The sequence below is a fragment of the Anopheles marshallii genome, chromosome 2 (genome assembly GCF_943734725.1).
Source record: "Anopheles marshallii chromosome 2, idAnoMarsDA_429_01, whole genome shotgun sequence".
Lineage (NCBI taxonomy): Eukaryota > Metazoa > Arthropoda > Insecta > Diptera > Culicidae > Anopheles > Anopheles marshallii.
The window spans coordinates 78,224,231-78,248,565 of record NC_071326.1 but is presented as its reverse complement, the minus strand read 5'-3'; the positions used below and the strand labels follow the sequence as shown (position 1 = coordinate 78,248,565).

The window sequence follows — 24,335 nt, the reverse complement described above, 5'->3', positions numbered from 1 at the left end:
CCAGGGTGTAATGAACGGCGCGTGGGGTTCACATGTGACGGTGACGGAGTGCTTTGTTTGCCAATGAGAGCATTCTGAATTTGACTGGTCGTAAATTTTTGCAATAACGTTTAAAGACTGGTCAAAACTGGACAACGAAACTTGAAGTAGAGTGTTGTGCGTGCTGTAAATGCTCCAAAGAATTCTCATCTCCAGTTTCTCGCTCACCAACACCAACTCTTGGTGAGTGTGAGTCCTCACTGTTTACAATCGAAAAACTCGCTATTGAATGCCGAGCCCCTGCGCCGGTGCACTGGGATGATTCAGCCCGATTTGTAGTACCGTGTGGGGCAGTATCTTTTGAGGTGGTTACGGAGCACTTCTAACTGCATCGTCAGACAGATCAAAATGATGTACTTCATCCGTTTGCTGAATGTGCATGAGTAGCAGAAACAATCTGAGGATGAGGCCTAATTGTATCACGTGAAAGACGCCAAGACACGCGTGACAACTATAGCTGACTGTCGCAATACTTAAAGCTTCAAGTGTTCCCATTTCTGTGCTAGAAAAACCCTTGGTGAAACTCGCATCGATTATTCTTGATGGTGGAAGAAGAATGAGATTTCACTTTTGTTGGAATATGTATGGAATTTCACAGTTCCTTCTCAATGCCCGACCGCGATTGAAACACTTAACCTTTAAGATTTGGTTCTGAGGATCTCGGAGCAGTAGAGAAGTAAGGATCGTTGCTTTCGTAATACGATCGTAAATAAAAAAAAACTCCAAGGCACATCGTTAAGATCCAAACAGCCGTCAGACTGGTGCTGATAACAAGGTACTACACGATCCTCATAGATTTTTATTGGGAAGAGTCAGAGTTGTCTCCTCTTACTAGATATAATTTTTCAAAATCTAGATATAATATCGACTGTCCAAAAATCAAACCGTAAATGGTACATCGTGAAGAGTTAGAGTTCTCTCTCTCTCTTTGACTCCTCCGGTGTAGCTGTACGAAGCGTACTTACCATTCTACCCTGTTTCCTGTTTTTGAACGATTATGGTAATCTGTATTTCTTCTGGCGGATGTTTGTTTTACGCAGATGACATAAAAATCTACTTATCTCTGTCATCTCATCTTATGTTCAATGAAATCATCAATGTTTTCTAAGCATCCGACTGTTGGAATACTTTGCATGTGATAGAGTAAACTCCACTCAGGATTTTGGAGTCTTATTGATGAGTAATAATCTTCCCGTGGACTTGGTGGTAATGCTCTGAATAAGTCAAATGGAACAGTCAGATTGAATATACGCCTATCCTCAACGCTCAATACTGTGCAAGCTCTGCTTGTTCTGATGAAAATGATGTACAGAAATGATGAAATTGAATTATCTTGACGAAGTACTCTGCTCTTCAGTGATCTGCAGGTGCAGTGGTGGTGGTGGAGCAGTGGAATCATCGATGAGGTTGGAGTCCTGCTTGTGGAAGCAACTATTGCGAATGGTGGCCGAAGAAGACGAGATGAGAATGACAAACGCATGTCGTATTCTTGGATCAACACCAACATCACACAATACTCAGTTAGAACAACACATTTACTTGTCATTTTTTCTAATTGTTACTCTATTTTACCGCTTAAATACTAACTCCAATATCGTTGTTTCTCGGTCGGAACTCAAGAAACACACCCTTCTCACTATGCATTCCGCAAATGTTTGCCAAACCTTTTTCCAAACGTAGCGGTATCTGTGTGTTTGGCGTTGGTTCGAACGAGAATTCCTGCAGCATGTAGTAGATGATGGCTTTGACTTCCATCAGTGCGAAACGGGAGCCGATGCAGTTGCGTGGTCCAATGCCGAACGGAAGATAGGCGTTTGAATTGATCTTGTCACGGTTTTCCTCACTGAAGCGCTCCGGATCGAACTTGCTCGGGTTCGGATAGTACTGAGGATCATGATGAAGACCTGCGATCGGGATGAATACTATCGTGCCCTTGTCGATGGTAAACTTGAGCCGATCACCATCATCCACTACGTAATCGCGTACACACAGCCGATCGGTTGCGGGAGCTGGACTCCACATACGCAGAGCCTCTGACACTACCATGTCGATGTACTGCATACCTTGGAGTGCGTCGTATGTGAGAGACTTTCCATCCAGCGACTTGCTCGTAGCGCGGATCTCTTCATACAGCTTGTCCTGTACGTCCTTGTTGATACTGAGTTCGTATGCAAGGAACGTCAGACATGTGGAGACGGTGTCAAACCCAGCCAGGAAGAAGATCAAACACTGTGCAACCATTTCCAGCTCAGTCATCTGAAGGCTCTTGCTGGTGAGTCCCACATCTGACTCTTCAACGGTCGCGAAACCTTTCACTTCGTTACGTTCTTCTACCTCTCGTTGCTGTTTGAGTGCCCCCTTGCGTGCCTGCATCAGCAAGTTCACCATATCCGGACGTACGATAGCGTGTGCTTCCCGAGTCTTTAAAGTGTCCCGGATGATCTCGGTAAAGTAGTTGCGTTGTTCCCGATCGAACAGATCCAAATCGAGCCAGTTCATCAACTTCGGCACAAGGCGTAGTCCAATTAATTTTATCATCGCATACGGTCGGTTGAATGCCAACATCTTTTTGCCATTAACGTAGAAATCGTTGTCGGCGTTCTTGAGCGAGTCCACCTTGATGCCGAATGCACAGGTCGCAATAACATCATTGGCAAAACGCGTAAACACATCCTTCATTTCGTGCTCCCGTGACTTAACGCCACTCTTGTGGATCTCTTCCTTATAATACTTCACCATGTTGGTGCTACACTCGACGATCAGTTCGAACATCTGACGCATCTTGCTACCGGTAAAGGCAGGACTCAGTGTGGCCCTCATATCGCGCCACTTTTGATCGTTGAGCGCAACCAGTGTCTTGCCGAACAGTGCCGTGTTGTGTGGATTATCATCGTTACCGAACACTGGCCGATGGTTCATGAAATAGTCGAAATCCTTAACTCCAATTCGTTTGATAAGTACTGGGTCGCGTACAACAAACACACGTTGCATTGTGTCCAGCATGCCAAAAACTCTGGAAAGAGATAATTAATCATGTGTTTGGGTTTTATTTTCTCCGCACTGGATAATTGTCCAACTGGTCGAACAGTGTGTATCTGCACCTCAAGATTGCAAATTGACATCCTTCTTCCGATGCCGACTTCTACCCTAGTCCTATCACAGCCAGAGCCTCCGACTGTTTAGAGATATATTCCACACGAAGATCACAACAACGACGTTCACGAAGAACAAAAAATGCAATGATAAGCGCAATCAAGACTTGTACCAATTGTTATGCGTCCAGAGATATCGAGCGTTATTAAAAACTCAGTGTGGGCCAGAGAGGAACACGATTGCCTATTTTGGGTTACATTGTACATAATAACAATCTCAGTTTGAAACTTGTTCTAGGATTGACATTGGGACTTGCGATACGAGTTTTATCCGACCTTGGAGGAAAGTATTAGCTATTCGAATTGGATATTGCCACTAATCTGATCTCCAGATGTCACACAGTTAGTAAGGTTAGTAACTGAGACACTCTCTTCCTCTCATTGAAGACTCTCTTCCTGCATTGCACTGTACACTGCATTGAATTTTTGTTTACTTTCGCTATATCCAAGGGGATCAGACAAATAGTGTTGTCCTTTTCGAGAATCAAAAGACTTCATTATTAGGTTAGCAGTTGAACTCTTTCTCTTACTCACTTAACCAGCGGGTACTTGTTGTAGATTTCGATAATGAAATCATGGAACGAAGTCTTCTTCGTCATCAACCGGCGGGTGCTCCCAAACAGTGGCTCTGTGGCCATGGATGGTATCGGCTTATCATGAAAATATTTGTTATCCTTCGTGATGTAGTAGTAGATGGTGGCGAGGATGGCCACCAGTGGCACCAGCACCAACAAATCGATCTCCATCGTGATTGGAGCAGCGGTCACACACTTTACACTTTACACCTAGCGCACTTGTTAAACTTGCAAACAGCACTGAAACCATCCCATAGCAATATCCATCCCTTTTATACTCGGAAACGATTACGTTTTTGGGTTTATTTTTACAGAGTTTCGATTAGATAAGAGCCTCGGGAGGACAGATACGCGTCAAAAATACACGCTATTTGACCATCCGAAATGGGACTCTGTCGTTCACCAACACTTCAACTCTCGGTGAGCAATTGTTTGGAAATTAAACGGAAAAGGAATCTTAAATTTCTTATCGAACCCCATACTCCTTTGTCGTTGCCCTGTCCGTAGTACCGTGTGGAGCAGTATCTTTTGAGATGGTTACGAAGTACTTCTAACTGCACCGCCAGACAGATCAAAATGATGTACTTCATCCGTTTGCCGAATGTGCACGGGTAGTAGAAACAATCTGTCCTCCAGGAAAAGGCCCAATTGGATGCACATGAATAACAAGTATCACTGAATAGAGCAGTTAAAAAAGCTCGAATTGCTCCTATTTCTTAACAGGAATTACCCTTGGTGAAACTCGTATCGATTATTCTTGATGGTATCAAAACAAGAAGTTTATAATTCCTTCTCAACGCAGAATCGCGATTCAAACACTGAACCTTTAGGGTTTTGTTCGGAGAATCAATGTGTCAATCTCGGAGCTATTAGGGTTAGGTATAGAAGTTGGGATTGTTGCTTTCGTAAAAAAATCATGAAGAGTTAGAGGTTTCATTTTTCGACTCCTCCAGTGTGACTGTGCGAAGCCTACTTACCCTTCTACGATATTTCCTGTTTGTGAACGATTATAGTGATCTGCATCGAAGAAGGCTTGGACTATGATTGACAGTGTCACCGCAACGTGTCATTGACGTCACACCGTGTTTCCGTGTAAACGCGACGTATGGAAACCAAGAAGAATCGAATCGTCACCAGATCCCTACGCAACATCTATTCATTGACATTAAGGCGATCTACGATACCACAGTTCGGACAGAGCTATAGATCACCATGCAGCAATATGGATTCCCAGGGAAGTCAGTGCGGCTATTGAAGGACACAATGAATGGAGTGCAGGGTTACAGTCTCGAAAATGCTGTCGAAACCGTTCGAATCTCACCGTGGGCTGATACAGGGGGAAAGACTCTTCTGTCTGCTATTTAATATAGGTCTGGAAGGTGTCAAGAAGCGCGGGCTTCAATATCTAGGGTCGGGGGACGATTTTTCCCAGGTCACTTGAATTCCTTGCCTATGCGGATGACATCGGACATCTGCGGCGCTGAACGAGACTGAAACGTGAAGCCTTGAAGATTGGATTGAAGATCGATGCGACCAAGAAAAAATTAACTGCTTGCTGGAGGCTCTCCCCAAGCGGTCCAGCAGAGAATCAGTTGACGGTGACGATTTAGAGGTTGTAGAGGAGTTCTTCTACCTTGGTACGATGGTAACTTCGGATAACACCCTCAGCAACGAAATCCGAAAGCGCGTTGTGATGGGGGTTCGTACCATGCGTACTATGGGCTCCACAAACTCTTACGTTCCAAAAGATTCCAAAAAGACTCGAAATGCAGCATATCGCTGAGCTGTTTGGTGAAACACACATTTTGACGGTCACGGCTGGCCACGTGATGAGGATATCGTACTCATGCCTTACCAGGAAGATGCTTATCACCGAACCGAACATTACTCTCGAGTGATCTCGATTAGGGCAGTAGAATCATCGATGAGGTTGGAGTCCTGCTTGTGGAAGCAGCTAAAACGAATGGTGGCCGAAGATTAGGATGTAACGAGATGATAATGAATTTCTGGATCAACACCAACATCACACAATACTCAGTTAGAACAACACATTTACTTGTCACTTTTCTAATTGCTACTCTATTTTACCGCTTAAATACTAACTCCAATATCGTTGTTTCTCGGTCGGAACTCAAGAAACACACCCTTCTCACTATGCATTCCGCAAATGTTTGCCAAACCTTTTTCCAAACGTAGCGGTATCTGTGTGTTTGGCGTTGGTTCGAACGAGAATTCCTGCAGCATGTAGTAGATGATGGCTTTGACTTCCATCAGTGCGAAGCGGGAGCCAATGCAGTTGCGAGGTCCAATGCCGAACGGAAGATAGGCGTTTGGATCGATCTTGTCACGGTTTTCCTCACTGAAGCGCTCCGGATCGAACTTGCTCGGGTTCGGATAGTACTGAGGATCATGATGAAGACCTGCGATCGGGATGAATATCGCCGTGCCCTTGTCGATGGTAAACTTGAGCCGATCACCATCATCCACTACGTAATCACGTACACACAACCGGTCGGTAGAAGGTGCCGGGCTCCACATACGCAGGGCCTCTGACACTACCATGTCCATGTACTGCATACCCTGGAGTGCGTCGTATGTGAGAGACTTTCCATCCAGCGACTTGCTCGTAGCACGGATCTCTTCATACAGCTTGTCCTGTACGTCCTTGTTGATACTGAGTTCGTATGCAAGGAACGTCAGACATGTGGAGACGGTGTCAAACCCAGCCAGGAAGAAGATCAAACACTGTACAACCATTTCCAGCTCAGTCATCTGAAGGCTCTTGCTGGTCTGCTCCATATCTGCCTCTTCCACAGTCGCGAAACCTTTTACTTCGTTACGTTCTTCTACCTCTCGTTGCTGTTTGAGTGCCCCCTTGCGTGCCTGCATCAGCAAGTTCACCATATCCGGACGTACGATAGCGTGTGCTTCCCGAGTCTTTAAAGTGTCCCGGATGATCTCGGTAAAGTAGTTGCGTTGTTCCCGATCGAACAGATCCAAATCGAGCCAGTTCATCAACTTCGGCACAAGGCGTAGTCCAATTAATTTTATCATCGCATACGGTCGGTTGAATGCCAACATCTTTTTGCCATTAACGTAGAAATCGTTGTCGGCGTTCTTGAGCGAGTCCACCTTGATGCCGAATGCACAGGTCGCAATAACATCATTGGCAAAACGCGTAAACACATCCTTCATTTCGTGCTCCCGTGACTTGACGCCACTCTTGTGGATCTCTTCCTTATAATACTTCACCATGTTGGTGCTACACTCGACGATCAGTTCGAACATCTGACGCATCTTGCTACCGGTAAAGGCGGGACTTAGTGTGGCCCTCATATCGCGCCACTTTTGATCGTTGAGCGCAACCAGTGTCTTGCTGAACAGTGCCGTGTTGTGTGAGTTTTCGTTGTTACCGAACGCTGGCCGATGGTTCGCGAAATAGTCGAAATCCTTAACTCCAATTCGTTTGATAAGTTCTGGGTCCCGTACAACAAACACACGTTGCATTGTGTCCAGCATGCCAAAAACTCTGGAAAGAGATAATTAATCATGTGTTTGGGTTTTATTTTCTCCGCACTGGATAAGTGTCCAACTGGTCGAACAGTGTGTATCTGCACCTCAAGATTGCAAATTGACATCCTTCTTCCGATGCCGACTTCTACCCTAGTCCTATCACATTCAGAGCCTCCGACTGTTTAGAGATATATTCCACACGAAGATCACAACAACGTTAATTTATTGTGTAACGGGTCGGGGTTCACGAAGAACAAAAAATGCAATGATAAGCGCAATCAAGAGTTGTACCAATTGTTATGCGTCCAGAGATATCGAGCGTTATTAAAAACTCAGTGTGGGCCAGAGAGGAACACGATTGCCTATTTTGGGTTACATTGTACATAATAACAATCTCAGTTTGAAACTTGTTCTAGGATTGACATTGGGACTTGCGATACGAGTTTTATCCGACCTTGGAGGAAAGTATTAGCTATTCGAATTGGATATTGCCACTAATCTAATCTCCAGATGTCACACAGTTAGTAAGGTTAGTAACTGAGACACTCTCTTCCTCTCATCGAAGACTCTCTTCCTGCATTGCACTGTACACTGCATTGAATTTTTGTTTACTTTTGCTATATCCAAGGGGATCAGACAAATAGTGTTGTCCTATTCGAGAATCAAAAGACTTCATTATTAGGTTAGCAGTTGAACTCTTTCTCTTACTCACTTAACCAGCGGGTACTTGTTGTAGATTTCGATAATGAAATCATGGAACGAAGTCTGCTTCATCACCAACCGACGGGTGCTCCCAAACAGTGGTTCTGTGGCCATGGAAGGTATCGGCTTATCATGAAAATATTTGTTATCCTTCGTGATGTAGTAGTAGATGGTGGCGAGGATGGCCACCAGTGGCACCAGCACCATCAAATCGATCTCCATCGTGGTTCGTGATCGTGTCACACCTAGCTCACTTGTTAAATTTGCAAACAGCACTGAATCTATCCGATTACAGTGCCAATTCTTTTTATACTCGGAAACGATTATGTTTTTGGGTTTATTTTTACAGAGTTTCGATTAGATAAGAACCCCGGGAGGACAGATACGCGTCAAAAATACACGGCCATCTAAAATGGGACTCTGTCGTTCACGAGAACTTCAACTCTCAGTGATTGTTCGGCACAATTTTTTTGGAAATCAAACGAAAAAGAAATCTAAAACGCTTTATCGGGCGCAGAGCACCTGTGCCATTGCAAGGCGTAATGATTCAGCCGCTTTCCGTAGTACCATGTGGGGTCAGTTTGCTTCAAACTGGCTACGGAGTACTTGTAAACGATTGATTAACGAAAGTGAATGAAGAACGTACAATGCGCAGATAGGGTTTTGTGCACCGATTACCTGATAAACCTTATCTTTATAAGTGAATCACTTCTAATTCGAGTTAGCTTCCTTAGGGACTGATAAATTACATTAGACTCACTATAATATGAAATGCTACCAATAAAAGCTATTCCTGCTGATAGTAGCTAATGAACTCAGATTTATTGTCTAAAAGGCTGCGTTATCTTTTTGCACAGCAAGACACAGAAATCAATGTTCGAAGCTTCGAACGAAGATTATGAGTACTACTATATGAGATTTATGAGGATAATGAAAAGATCATGTTGAAAGAAGGACACCGAAAGACTTGACTGTTGAAGTCTTCCAGTAGTGTCAATTAACAGATAATCTCTCATATCATCGTCCGCCTCAATAGCCCCAGAAGATAAAACTATGTTTGTGTACGGCAAATTCTTCACTAGTTGTAGTAGTGGAGGCGTTTTCTAAAAATCTTGAAACACATAGCATGACGTTTAATTATTTTATTACAAAAAAATCCATCCTTTTTTCTGCTAAATGCATTAGGTTTGACAACCCTGTAAGCTGCACGCATGTTCTGCTCAAAAACGTAGCATAATTGTATGTTGACTCACAACATCACCGCCGCGTTGTATTGTGTGATGCTCTTTCTCTTTCTTGTGCTGGTGGTTTCTCTCGTTCTCTCACACACAAACAGCGAACTAGCGCACGTGTGTTAGTAAGAATTCGGATCCGATCGAAGCAGGAAACCATAGCAATGCGCGTCAACACACACTCGCATAGCAATCTGAACGGGGAGAGAGAGAGAGAGTTTACAAAAGAAACAGTAGATGCGTACACACGCACTCGGCTGATCGTGTTGCTTCGCCGTCCTGCTCTAACTGCGTGCACTTGCCGTGCGTTGGGGGTAGTAAAACAAAGCCAGCAGACCGTCCGATTTGTGCGTGTATTGTGTATGTTAATGCTGTGCGAGAGTGTGCGAGCACGAGATCGCTGGCAATGTTTCAGAGAGTGAGGTTGCGCGCCCACTCTGCTAGGAAATGGACCTAACGGGTCGCGACCATAAGACAAACCATGCAGCACACCACACAAAAGCCAACCGTGCGCCGAGCGTCTTCTGGCAGTGCAAGTGCTGTGCCGTGCGTCTGTCTGTCAATGCGTGCGTGAACAAAACCCAAGTCTTGTAGACACAGTTGTTCGGTGACACCCGTTGCGAATGCGAGGGTACCGTGATATCTTCGGCAGCAGGCAGAAGCTTCGCCCCCGCTACGGGTGGGGACCGCATGGGGGTTTTTTCCCAGCAGAATTCAACGACCCTTTGACGTGAACGGAGCAGTATTCACTTCCGTCCGCGCAGTGCATTACAGTGCGGGTTGCGTTGGTGTTTGTGTGTTTACGGGAAAGTGTTCGTTGTTGCAATCCTTTTCCATTTCCAACGCTGGAGATGTGTTGGAGATGGAGCAAGTGTATGGTTGCTACGATCCTCGTAAGAATTATTTGCGTTGAAGAAGCATGATCCGGCTGTACGGAAGAGTGCCGCGTGTAGTTTCGATTGCGAATAAGCGAAGTGTAACTGATTGTGCGCACTAAAACGTGGTGAAGAAAGTATCGTTCAGCAAACACAACAGCCGAGTGCAGTGTACTTCCATCGCATCGTTCACTTTACGGTTGAAGCAGTTTAAGTGAATCGAGCCGAGACGCGATTATCGTGCATTCTGATCTACACCGATCGTACCCACGCTGTGTTGGTTGTGGCTGGTGTCGTGCATCGTTCTAAACCTTCCTACCCCGGAACAGATTGTACGCTTGCGGTCTGTGTGTGTTTGTTTGATAAAGCGAGCGATTGCGTTGACGATCTCCGTCATCAGTAGCGCATCCTCAGCGAAAGCTGTCTATCTCTGCAGGGCACGTCACACTAGATCAGCGGGTAAGTAATGATGTGTCACCGCGTCAAGTGAAGTTCATTCTCCAAAAGCCGCGGTGTTTCTGTGTAGTTGTTTTGCGGGGTTTTTTTTCAGTGTTTTGTTGCTTTGAAGAAGCAGACCAAAAAGCAGAGCAAACCATTCCACCCGAAACCGGTTTTAAGGTTCCGAATCGTACACTCCAGACCCCCAAGAATCAGGTATGGAGGGAAAACGTGCAGCAGCCCTCACGCGCGCGTGTGTGTGTGGCTGTTTCCAAAACTTCAACCACTTGCTCCAGGTACAAGCAGGTAGCTTCAAGCATTAACGTTTTGCCAAAATTATCGCTCAATATCGTAAAACAAAAACCAAGCCCGGTGAAGGGAACTTCATCTTGCAACAACTCGGAGAACGATGCTCGGAGTTGCTGTGCGCACAATCACTGCTTCCCAAAACTTCAACCGTTCCACCTAGACTTTGGTTGGCCAATCTTGCGCCGTTCCGAAACGGCACACAGAACCGAGAACCGTTGTGCCGTGTGTTTTATGGGGTGGGATGTTTTGTATTTCTTATTCGTCTTTGTCTTGTTGCTCCCATGCTCTGGTGTGGCCTTTTCTGGTGCAGTGCCCCCCCTAGATGTTTTTCCTTCCAACCTAACGGGCGGGGGGCGGGAGTGTTAGTTTCATGTTTCGCTGCAGAACTGGGGAAGCAAACAGGCATTTGGATCGACCAGCCGAGCAGCCCGATTCATGATCACGTTCTTGTTCATGTCTATCCAGCAGGCAGCAGTGTGTGTGTGTGTCTCGCTAGTAGTTTTATTAGCTTGGCCACCTTTTCTAAGCAGCTTTATCATACGAATGGCATCTCCTCTCCGGTAGCTCAGATTTCCAACTGGCAAACCGTGTCTGCGAAAGTAACGGAAGCCTTCTGCACACCCGTGTGTACCAACGCAGGCGAACGCTGGAATAGACAATGTGCTATGGAGATTTTCATTGCGTAAAACGGAAAAACCAGGTCAATGCACAGTGGACGGTAAGGGGTTTCCGTAAAGGGGGTTAAACGCTTTAGTATTTGTTCGGGATTTTAGGGAAAATAGCCGCCTTTTTCGCCCTTTTGAAGACATCTCTTTTTCGATTGGAGGTATTTGGCAGTAAGTGGAGAAAGCTCTAAGTTGTTGGCAAAGATGGCACATAAGAAGATTTATTCGTACTACATCCTTGGAGATGTTTAAGCTGCCCACGACACGATTTAATCCTCAATCAGGGTAAAACTATTGGGCAAAACGAGTTCTTTGGGAATTCTTATCGAGATTTCAAGGGTTTCTAGAATACCGTTGATCGGCTTCAATTCCTTTACGTGTTCCGTAAGTCACTCGCAATCCTGAAAGACTCAGATGTCATAGACGCCTCCTCAAGACTTAAAGCATCTCAGGAGTTCAATGAGACAAAGACAAATTTGAGGATGGCACCAACTGTATTTCTGCTTGCAAGTGTTGATTTACCCAGGGGTGATGTACGGAATGGTGATCTTATTTTTTTTTAAGTTGCCCAAAGCTTCATCGATCGTGTGTCAAAAAACATAACGCTTCGGAAGTCTTGAGGTTGAGATGCACACATACAATCTATCACAACCCGTTAAAAGGTAGAACCTCTGGATGGGAAAAATCTTGGAAAAGACCGGCTACATGGCTTCATGGTAGAAATAAGTCTAGTAAGTCAGAATATGCCAAGCATGGTCTAGTAGCTCGTTAAACCAAGAAGATCAGAAGTGTCCCAGTACTTTGGGTTCTCAATGAAGAACCTCTCTTCTGACAATCCAAAAGAAAGGAATAGAAGTCCAAGTACAGCACCAGGCTCGGATCAAAACAATGTTACAATTGTCGTTTTAACGAAAGTTTATAGAGTAAAGTACACCAAACTTGGACTAATATTGAGCTACGAGATAGAATGGTCATAAAACAACAACAAGCGCATCGCCAAAGCCAATCCAACGGATGATTTCAAGCCGTCCGACGGTTTCGCCAGTCACTATTGGATGATCTGGGAACCGACGATTAGAGCAATGCCTGCTGTCAAACTGTGTGTGTGTGTAGTTTGCCTGTTAAAAAACGTATTACCCTGGTCGACTGTTCAGATCTTTACATTAAACCCGGACAACCAAGCTCATTATATTTTTCAAACCTCACAAATCCTCAGAGGAGTCATGGAAGACATCAAATGAGGTCGAGTTGGCGTTGACCATGTTAGACATTGTATAGTCTAATAAAGTCATAATATCGTCTAGGTCCTTCCCAATTCTATTTAATGAATGTTTAAACACCAATGAAATGGTTTAACTAGTCAGATTACTGGTATGCCATCATCTCGAAGACTTGCCGTAAGGTTACTGGTCTTATGTGCAACTAAAGCTGGATGTGCAGCTGAATATTCACGATAAACTTGATTATTTCTGGATAATTTAAGAGCAGTTTCTTAGATATACAAGCAGGACTGATGATTAGACAACCGCTTTACATTACAGTTTATGTGAGTACTTGAAGTTGCGTTAGAAGTATGAAATTTTTCTCCACCGCTAGCGTCCTGGCAAACCTTTTTAAATAAACAGTAATAAGCTAGTCGTCTGACTAATGACAAAATTCCGCTCCCAGTAAGCATGAGGTCCAATTAATGTTGATCGTTTCATCGGAAAGAACGGTAGAGCGAGAGAGATCAGGCAGCAAACAAATAAAAAAAAAACCCAATCGGGCACAACAGTAGCCAACGGGCAATATCCGCGTCCTAATAAGGTCACCATTTGCCTGCTGCTGTGAAAGAACCGTGAGCGTGAGTCACTTCCAGGTCGATCGAGGCCAAGGAATGATCTGGCGGTGATAAAATAAAAAAAAAAACGCTTCCATCTTTCCCCATCTATCGATCAAAGAAATTGTCATCATCGTCAGCATTGCTGTGGTGCCGGCATTTGCGTGGTTTATCCGACACATTGTGAAGGCCACCATCACCGGGCCTGACTCATACGCGTGGCTGATGATTCCGAACGCGCTAATGCCACCGGTTCAATCTCGGCCCTTTGCAACGTGCGCCCACTTTCCCTTTATATACACACGTGCACCACTCTCCCGTGCACCGTTTCACCGTTTGTTTCCGTACATTTTCCCTTTTTTTGTTGTTTGCTTTTGGCCCATTAAAAAAAACCTCACACACATGTGGCACACGGTACGAGTAAAGGCTGTTAAATTGAGGGAAAAACCGATCGAAAACACCAAAGTACACAAAACAAAAAATAAATAATGTAAAGCAAAGTATAAAATTAAACTAAAACAACACACCGCAACAAAAAAAAAACAATCAAAAAAGAGCAGAGAAACAAAAAATGACACCATGAAGAGCAAAAGCGTGCTGTGTTAATCTTGCACCGGTGAGATATACGGGCGCGTATGAGGGTTTTTTTTGTTCTTCTTTTGTTTTACTCGTTTGCCTTCTCTAGCCTCTCATCCTTTAGCATTATTTAGATTAGGGCCATCATGGAACACTTTTCCCTCCGCCATTCATCCGCCGCGCAGGCGAAACTAGGCCACGCGGAACCGGGTTTATGATGCGCGGCAGCATAAACTCAACCACCCTCCTCCCCACACCCCACCGTATGGTGGGCAGGCGTGCGCCCAGTTTGATCGTTTTATTGCGGTGGCGCCTTGTGGGTGTTGGGCGTGCGGAAGATGATAAGAAATTTTTATCACCTCGTACTAGCCGTTTAGAAATGAAGGCACACATTGTAAGAATTGTGTGGAGTTTGGCTTCCTGCCTGCAGGCTCATCACTTTCTATTTGATTGCATCTTTTAGGACAGTCGGGTGCAATTGCATCGCACCACAGTTTGCTCATTTACCCGTCATCCATCATTGCGGTACATGGAGTGTGTTGAATTTTTGCTTAAATAAGGCAACGCATTAGCTACTAATGCTGCTACAGGGTGGTTCATAGAAAGCGTCACAAGCTCCAAACGCTGTTAAAATATATTTTATTTTCACAAGGCTTTCAAATTTTTTTGCCAGTGTCAATGTCAAGTGTTGCTTATCATCATATTTAACATATACGATTTAAATGGTCTTTAGATGATACAGGGTTTTTTAGATGACAGGACAAGGGCATGACAGGTTTAAGCGCCTACCACCACGAGCGCAGCACATGACATTTCAACGTCCGTACTAGACACCACAACCGCAGCAGTCGCACTTCAATGCAAGCACATGATATCACAATCGAAGCGCAACTTACCACAAAACTCATACGACGGTATCAGCCAAGTACGATCCGAGCGGTATAAACGCGTTCTGAGAAGAATTTTGACAACCAAACGATGTTTGTTTTGTTCCGTAGATATATTTACTGGATTTATCGAATTAAATATGCTTTATTTACAATAAATGTTTCCAACAATCATTGTCTGGCCTAAAAAATATATCCTAGAACACGTTTACACTCCTCGGATTGTACTTCACTGCTACCGTCGTACTGGTGGTTGTGGAAAGGCACGCTGCAGTTATGATATCATGTGCCTGAATTGAGCTATGCCTGCTGTGGTAGTAGAATCTTTATAAACAATTTCGAAGTCCTTGATTATTTTGAATACGTTTTTGAGTTTATACTACAGAAAAGAAATGTAAAAGTCATGCATCAAGTATTGTTGGATTTGAAGCTTTTGATGAAGCGTTTCCAGTCAAAATGACTGGTCCGGTAGTTCCAGTGTTAAAAGATATTTTCAATGCAATGTTTCTTTCCCCAATTTAGTGCAGCTAGAATCTTTGCAAACAAATACGAAAGTATTTACTGCAAAACCATTTCGTAAAATATATTTTGCAAATGTTTTCTTCTCGCCAAAAAAGTTTCTCGTTTCCCGTTCGAACAAATCAACACCAAGTAACGAACACCCGAAGCAGCTGCGTATAGAACACGTAAACATATGATCGACCGGCGAAACAGCTATACGTCACTGTAACGAAATTTGTGTTTGCCCGTTGAAACATGATCCCTTTCTGTGTTTCATTCATCAACGTTCGAAGTGTGTGGTTCTCGGTTGGTCTTTTTTTTTTTTGTCAGCATATCACTAACAACCTCCACAGCACGCGATTTCGTTGCTTTTGTTGCGCGCTAAGGTTGCGCGTATTCACCATTCTATACGGGCATTTGTAACGCGAAAAGGTGACAAAGAAAATGCATGCGCAAAATGCAATTGCGCAAAACTTACCCGGTTCCAAAACAAAAGTTGGTGTGCGTGTACTCGTGTTGAGTACGCCCGAGTGTGGGGAAAGCAAGAGAACCTTGAATTTAATTTTGGCCACGCGACAAACCATATCTAACCGGGACCGAAAACTCGAACCACCCCCTTCCCGAAACCGGATCCCACCCCACTCACCGAGCGTCAAACGGTTTAAACTGTTTCTTTCCCTACTTCTTGGGGTGTGTTTTCGGGTTTCGTTTTTGTCGAATTTTTCGCCACCAACCGCATGCGGGGTGCGTCCTTGGGAAGGCGGGTGCCGAACGAGTTTGGGTGCCACCATGCCATGGTGGCGTTATGTAGCGCCACCGTTTGCACATTCATTGCGAAAAAGAAATTAAAACTACCGCCCCATCTGTATTGAAAAGAACAAAATACAACAAAATAAATGGCCAACAACAAACGGTGGTTGCAAGAGAAAACTTCAAAAATTCACCACACAATCAATGTTAGCCGCCGTTAGTTCAAAGGTCCATCAAATTGTTGCTTCAGCCGCTAAATTGCGAAGAAAATTACTCAATTGCCAAAGGGAAATAATCGGTGGTGGTTGATGGGAAGCTTGAAAAAGTGAGATTGATTAAGAGTTAAATTACTTTCATATTATTCAAAATTTCACAAAGTTCGCGACTTCCGGTTTCAATGGCCGAAAATGAGTGGTAATCATAAGCTGTAGTCCATATTCATGGGGGTAGTAAAATATTATTAACATTCCTCTCACTTTATAGCTAATGCCTTTGTCGGAAAAGGACTGAGCGATTGTATTCATTTGTGTATTGATTAGATAGAGGCTAAGTATACAGTGTGGTGGTAGATGTTAAGTGTGACATGATTTAAATTATTAGACCAAGTAGCGATTTACAGTCAGCATGCTCTAATTTGTGCCTTTTTCTTAAAGGCCAAAGTTGCTGCAATTGCTAGTCATAAGATGAAATTCAGAGGCGAATGAAGCTGCCCAGCTCAAAGTCTCTATATAAACAATATACAACAACAAGTTGAAATTAATACACATACAAGAAAAGAACCAAATAGACCAAATAGGTCATTTATTCTCATTCTAAATTATCGCAAGAACGCAGTGAAGTATTCAAAAGTTTTTTAATAAAATCTTAAATAACTTTTCTTCTTTATCGGCATAACAAACTCATGAGGTCTAGGCCTATTATTTCTGGTTTTATTCGACTTTATCCGGATCCGGATGGAATTTTGTCAAATACATCAGTCTAGTGTTAATGTAATACAGTCTTTTCCTGAGTTACGCGAATAATGCGTGCCAGAGAAATTTGCGTAACTCGAGTTTCCTTTCTAATAACGTTTACATTCAGTATTCAGTGATCGATTTCTTCTTTGCACGTTACAAAACACTTTAATAATTGATATTTTTACATTTATTTCGACAATTATAGTAAATTTTTATCAAAATTATTGTTTATAATATTAAAATGTATCGTAAATTTGGGAAAATTTTTAAATTTAACAAGAATATATTTAATTCCACGTACAAAATACACGAACTGTCAAAATTCTGAAATTCTCGTAACTCGGGAAATGACTGTATTTAACGGTTGAGTTTTTTTATTTACACATTTACCCAAAAATGTGCACTGGAAACATAAGGTTTAGCCAAACTTGATTGATATCTTAGTAGGTAAAGGTACCCTAATCCCTAATTAAGTATATCGCTTGCAAAAGATCCGGTGACTCTAAACTTAAATAACAGCAGCAACTCCTGTTTAACCACGTCAGAGATGTGACAAAAAAATTAAAATATAATCTCACTCGAAATGTTACACCAGTCAATACAAGATGCCGATTCCGACAACTTTCAGGTATAAACGGCATTGTTCCTGGATTTGACATGCTGCGGAAATACGAGATACGCGTTTCGCATTAATAATGCACCTCGTAGACTACCTTCATTCACCGTAATATGCTGTTAGGTTGCAGGGAAGGTATTCTTCTAGAAGATTCTGCTGATATTTAAAATTTATGATATTATATTGCAGTTTAATAAAAAAATTGCCCAATTGCTTATGGGATAAACCCACAATAAATAAATTCCGGGTATTCCAACATTTACCCAACTTTGGGGTACATTGTTGACAGAGATGCATCCATAATATGTGTTAATTTAATTAAATTAGTTAAGAGAAGGTGCGCAATCGCTCGCTTTATTAATGTTTGCCATAAATCCCATCCCCGAGAACCTCCCATTGAGGTCAGTGAATACCCCAAAAGCGATTAGCCGTTTGCCATTTTCTTCTGTCTCGTCAATGAGTGTCGTCTCAAATCAGAAACTCAACGAAGCCACAATAATGGCCGGTGAAAAGGAAAACGTACACGAAACATAAACACCACACGTCTCGGTGCGATGGTAAAATGCTGCTTTTGGCGCTTCCACCAGGTTTGCGGTTGGAAAAATGGAAGAGGGTTGGAAAAGCGGCGGATGGAGTGCCAGCTCGAAGGGAAAACCTCAAACTTGCGCGAAGTGAAATCTGCTTCACCTTACCCGCGGGCGTACGGTACCGTTATGGTTAAGCTGTATTATTTTTTTTTTTTTGCACCTTTCGAGCGTGGGGAAACCATTTCGGTATTCTCCCTTTTTGTATGGCCCGTGACCCGTGAGGTTTGGGTACGACGCCGACGCCGTATGCTCGGGTACCCGGGACAAAGGTTTCCTAACACCCGAAGTGCCAATGCAGAACCCGTAGCGTGAGTTCGCTTTTCATTACTGAACCGTACACTTGATGCTTACGATCATCCGGTACCACGCGCACACGTCCAGCACAACCGGAAGGGACAGCTCTCGATGATGCCAATGTTCTGCTCAATTTCCGCCTTCATTAGTTTGATCCGGCTGGAAATGTGTGCGGCACACCCTCACGGCACCTGCGCGGGATGGATGCCTAGAATTTACCGAAATACTCATTTCCGGCAAAGAAATTGCGGAAAGAAGGAAATAAAGAGCGGCAGAAATTGAAAAAAATGAAAATAGCAGCATACAACCGTAGGGTTCGTCGCTCGTGGACAAATCAAGTCTTTCTCGTTGGCAGGGGTTTTCGACCGATGGGGAGGTTTGTTACGATTAACGGGGTTAATTTTATATTCCGGCGGGGTGCAGTTGTTAATAGGATTTGAATGTGGCCACCGGAAATGAAACGAAAATACCTGATTGAAAGATTTTTTGTTTGTAAATGAAAAAAACAACTTTTTCTATGTTTTTCTATGAGTTTTTTTTCTCTTCTTTAGCGTTAGGAGCTTTCTGCGAGGAGGTTTTTCGGGCTTTTCTTGCCCTTGTTTAGTGATTTCGACGTCATTTCTACCACCTGGTTGCTTATTTTTCCACCCTGTTTGGCATTATTGTACTATTTGTGTGTGTCTTTGGTAGGATGTCATTTTGCAGTTCTTATTTTCACCTGCTTTAAACGTAAACAATTACGTAAATTACACAAACAACAGAACATTTTTTCAAAACGTTTCATTTTTTTCCTCAAATTCCCTAAACAAACCAACCGTGACAGTGCGACTAGATACAGGCGCACACATAATAACAAAGCATAACCAAAACCCCGCACGTGCAGATGCACTCCCGCTGCACGTACGACGCACGTCGTCTTTCGCTTTTGTTGCAAACATAGTTGCTACAAAACCACACCACGGCTGAAACCCCTGACGGTCTCAAGAACTCGGCACCGGCAAACCGGGCGGCGGTTTCATGCCGCCCGGTTCGTTTTGTTGTGCACGAAATAGTTTCCTGTTATGGTTCAGTGCGTTTCGGTCTAGAGCACCGAGCGGCAAACCGATGGACCGACGTTTTTTTTTTTTTCGCCTTTAATTGGTGGAGTGGGCTGGTGGTTGAAATTCATCCACCGCCGCTCGGTATATGCAAGCGGGGTGGGATTGGGTTGAAGGTGAATTGAAAATGGTAAAAAGTTGCCGCTGTCTCCGGTGCTGTGGTTGCGGAAAGCTGAACCAACCAACCGACCGTACGATGTGGAAAGCGAAGGTGCATCACAGCAACACAATTGTCCATTATTCTGATGCCACCGCGGGCAAACCGCTTGCTGCTGTTAGGAAAGGAAAATCGGTACCCGATCGGTTGGAGCAAAAAAAAGGGGGTGAAAACAAGATGGAAAACACCACAACTCCGATACTAGAAACGATCGATTTCGATGATGAAAATTCGATGGAAATATGAAATATGGTCAACAAAAAAAAAAGGGAAACCTCAACCCCCGAAAACGATCAATTAAATGTTCGCGATTTCTCACGGTGCGTTCGGGCATTCGGTGAACTTAATGCAACTTTCTTCTGTTCCGTCCGTAATGTTTAAGTATGGTTTTTTTTCGAGCCTGCATCTGACACATCATACATTATTCCACCATAGAAATTGTCAATGCCAGCAGTGTTAATGTAAAATGATCATTTACTATGTGCAATGAAACGTTTCTTCTTCAGTTTTGTCAACGTATCGAGTGGGGAAAGATTTCATTGGGAAATTGACTACAAACAATGTGCTTCGAATGGAGTTGTATAGAGGTTTTTTTAAGGCTTTATGGTATCTATACGTGTTTGGTGCTTGTCATACAGTGTGGAACATAACTATACGACCCTTTTGTTTTGGTAATAAAAACAAATAGATGAAAATACTTTACTAATACTTTTTTCGTGTTAGTATGCAACTTTGGAAGATCACTATTGCTCTTTTTTTGTAAAATTGTGAATATACTGGGTTTCACACCGCATCTCTCACATATATCAACTCTTGAGACCCGCCTATGCGTGAGCAGCATGGCATTCACTAAATTGTGCACACGATTCCATAGCCAGTTTTACGGATTTAATAAAGTGTTTTGTTTCTGTCACTAACGACCTTTTTGTTTATCTATCCATCCTCAAAGTGTATAAAGATCAGGTGGTCTTACCCCATGTAAATTGATAACCAACCCAAAGGAAAAAAAAATGATTTTGACGAAACGGGCGAAAATAAAACTCGAGCGTTGCAGTCATAGTATTGATGCGTCCAGTGATCCCTGCAACTGCAATTCTCACCACGTCTACAGACATTTAACATTGAGCAAGAACTGTCAAATCGTATGGGAAATATGTTCGAAAGTGTTCCAATACTTTTCATACAATTTGCTTCAATGTTCAATGACTGTAGACCGCCGGGTCAGGTTATCAGTGCTTAATGTTGTATATTTTGAGTTATGGGCATTTGTTAATCACTTTTTTTTAATTCAGCCAGTGATAAAACTGAAAGAAAATTCTCTCATAATATTTGTACCCATTACACATGAATATTTCCCATAAGATATGATATGATATGATTCCCATAAGATTTACATGAACATAAAGCAATGAAATCGTACACTTATGCTACGCACTGTAAAAGTGAAGTTGTGAGCAGTACCGAGTAAGTTTGGGACACACAATAAGACTAGGAGGAATATCTTCTACTGGACGATGTAAACTGCATAAATAGCCAATTAAGTACAATGGGTTGGCAAGATTCGCAAAGAATAATAACTTATCCACCCATGCAAATATTAATTTTGGTTTGTCTTATTTCTTTCTTTGCTAATGTCCAGATCTACCCAGCAAAAATCGCTCATCGAACAATGTACCACGGTGAGGGCACAGCACGTCCGAAGCAGGAAGTGATTGGATCGGTTCCAATATAGCACCAGCTTGCGAACCTGCCCGGTGCTAAGTTGCAAACGCCGTCGATGGAAAAATAAAGAAGTTTAGTTCACCGTTGCTAACATCTACCACCTACACGACCCGGCACTAAAGTCGTTGCCGTTGGACTCACACATGGAGGAAGCTGTAAATCATCTCACAAATTCACAATCAACAGCCAAAACGATGGCGGACGGTGTGATCCCGGACTATTGTACGCTACCGCGGCCACCGAGACCACCGGCCCGGTTGGCATCGGTGGCAGAGTACGGCGAGCGACAGCAAGTGCCAGATCGGGGCACAAACAGTGGCCACTTCTACACGCTGCGACCGCAGCCGGCCAAGATGGGTGCGGTCGGTGGGCGTTTCGATTCCACCGGCGTTGGAAGCTTCCGGAGGGAACCGACTTTGGAGGATCTGGCCGAATCGAACCGAAGCTTGCTGTACGAGCAGAATATGAGCACGTTCGAGAATTTCTGCGAGCGGCGTAACAGTGAGCAGCAGCTGCAAACGCGCCACCAACCAGAGGAAGAGTGCAGCCGAGAGCTCGGTCCGGAAAGTTTAGGCAATTTCTGCACACTGCGCAAAGTGCGTCGATCGCGTAGTGGCTGCGACACGGTACAAACGCAACAGTCGGAAACGACGCGGCATCCATTTGGCGGTGCGTACTGTACGCTCAAGAAGAAGAAGCTGCAATTGAATCGGAAATTTGTGGAAAGTTTCCTGGAAGATCCAAACGCGAAGGTGGCAGACTATCTGTCGGAGTTGGACGCGTACCTGGACGAGATGGATGGTGTGGATGATGAGGTGTGCGGTGCAGTTGACAGTGACGCGGGTGACAGTGCTAGCGGTAGTGAAGAACACAGTTCCGTACCGGAGCAGCCAGCGTTGAATGGCAAGTGTCGGCGTGCAGACGGTGCGGAATCGGTTGGTGAAAGTTTACAGTATTACCAGCCCAAGGTACGGCGTGACATTGCCGGTGATGCTAGTGAGAGTGTTGGTGTGACGTTGCACGATATGTATCAGGAGGATCGTATTAAGTTCGGTGACATCAAGCATTTCTGTACGCTTCCCAAGCAGAAGCGTACCCAATTTTTGAACGCGTTCAAGCGGGGTGCTTCCATGCGTAGGTCGGTCGTAAGTCAACCAAAAACGACCGCTGGTTGTGAGCGGGAGGCGAGCGAAATGCAAACCATTCCAGACGACTGCAGAAGGATCGAGTGTGAAAGATCACCGGAAACCAGGCACAGTACTAATGGTGAGTTACACCAGAGTTACTTAAGGGCTCATTCAATAATTACGTAACGTAAAAATTGACAACTGTTGACAGATACTGGAAACAACCCCTACTATTAATTAATTACGATTAATAGGCATGGATCGGATTAATTAAACCTTGACTAGGTTCTTGATGAGGAAATCATCTTCCACTTTATGTCCATGTGTCCAATCACTACATATGCCAGGCGTAAGAAAATTTCCCATTCGTTGATCGGCAACCGTTTGGGAGCTTACACTGCATAATACCCACGCAAATCGATGTCATCCATTGAGAACAAGACTTCGTGCGATAACGAATGTATTTATCAGCACTATTAGCACTATCAGTCATTCTTTTAGGTGATTGTCTTCTGTTTAAAATTATGGTTTATTCAATGTCCACCTTGTACAAGTAGATCTTCAACATTTCGGTTAAATCTCCCAAAGAACCAATGAAGTCACTTTGCCGTTGGTATTTATCTATTCTAACCGACACACTTTTTGTTAGGGAAAATAGGGTTAAGGTGGCTTGATAAACATTGTGGAACTAGGCATCATTATGATCTACTATTTACAACTGGTTTGCTGACAACAAACACGGTGTTAGAAGCACCGATCACACGTTCTTATTGTCGAAAATCGATGATTGTTCGGAGAATAAGTGTCCAAGCACTAATCGATATTGAATGATGAAAACTGAAGTTCTATGAGATTGAGGCAATATCTTTACAATTATGCACAACAACTTGGACATATGCCAATAGATTTTAAATCCGGGTTTAAAACCTCAATTGCTCAAACGTGTGAGGGTTCTGAGACTGTTAAGAGCTCTTCAAGCGAGATACTTCTTTTATGAGTTAACCTGTGAGGATAACTATAAACTTGATTCACCACCACACACTTTAACCCAAAATTCAACTACTAAGTGAACATTACAAGGTATCTAGACCGAGAAGCTTAAAATATAAACAAGTAGAGAGATACGAAGGAATTTATATGAAAATCGCTAAAGTTAGTAAATTGTTTACTTATAAACAATGAAGCGGGAATCTTAATTTGATCTTATTGCATGTGCTGCACAACAAATAGTTGAACTCCCCCTTCCCCCTATATAACAAATCTTAACGCAAATACTAAGCCCAGCCTCCCCATATTAGCGTTACGTATTAAATGGATGTTCCCCAAGTTGAGATCTATTTACGTAATGTCCCATTGTACAGTGAAGGATCCAAGTAGTTCTGCAAAACAAAATAATTTTTCGAATACTCAATCTCAGCAACCTTAGTTATCGTGCCCAAAACCCAGATACGATGAGTTTTGCAGTAAAATAACGAAAAAATGGAACAACAACTGCAAACTTCCTCCTCCACCGAGTTTGAAGCGCTCGCGGATCAACTGGCCGAGCTTGAGGAACATCAGCTCACGATCGCCGAATCAGACCGGGTCTTAGCCGCACTGGAAGCCAAAATTGCACTGCGCAAGCTAAAAAGTGGCCGAGCGCCCGTTTCGCCGCTTCCATTCTCGCACTTCAGCGCCTTCTGTCTCGCCTGGGTACGGAAGTGTGAAGCCGCCACAGAAAAGATTCGCTTCGAAACGCGTGCCATC

At 43.6% G+C, this 24,335-nt stretch overlaps 3 protein-coding genes across 3 annotated transcripts in view; 1 reads left to right on the top strand and 2 right to left on the bottom strand.

The window, feature by feature from the left end:
- Positions 1–1,614: 1,614 nt before the first annotated feature.
- Positions 1,615–3,937, bottom strand: LOC128719150 (probable cytochrome P450 9f2). Its single transcript, XM_053812772.1, has 2 exons — positions 3,726–3,937; positions 1,615–3,052 (listed from the first exon to the last, which is right to left on the bottom strand). The coding sequence occupies exons 1-2, from the start codon at positions 3,935–3,937 to the stop codon at positions 1,615–1,617; spliced, it is 1,650 nt and encodes a 549-aa protein (XP_053668747.1).
- Positions 3,938–5,857: 1,920 nt separating this feature from the next.
- LOC128719497 (probable cytochrome P450 9f2) lies at positions 5,858–8,203 on the bottom strand. Its single transcript, XM_053813121.1, has 2 exons — positions 7,992–8,203; positions 5,858–7,295 (listed from the first exon to the last, which is right to left on the bottom strand). Exons 1-2 carry the CDS (start codon positions 8,201–8,203, stop codon positions 5,858–5,860), a joined length of 1,650 nt encoding a protein of 549 aa, XP_053669096.1.
- Positions 8,204–21,605: 13,402 nt separating this feature from the next.
- LOC128709573 (sodium-dependent transporter bedraggled) overlaps positions 21,606–24,335 on the top strand; it is a 29,918-nt gene continuing 27,188 nt past the window's right edge. The window contains exon 1 of the mRNA XM_053804580.1: positions 21,606–22,728. Within this exon, the coding sequence (XP_053660555.1) occupies positions 21,606–22,728 (1,123 nt within the window). The remainder of the gene's footprint in view (positions 22,729–24,335) is intronic.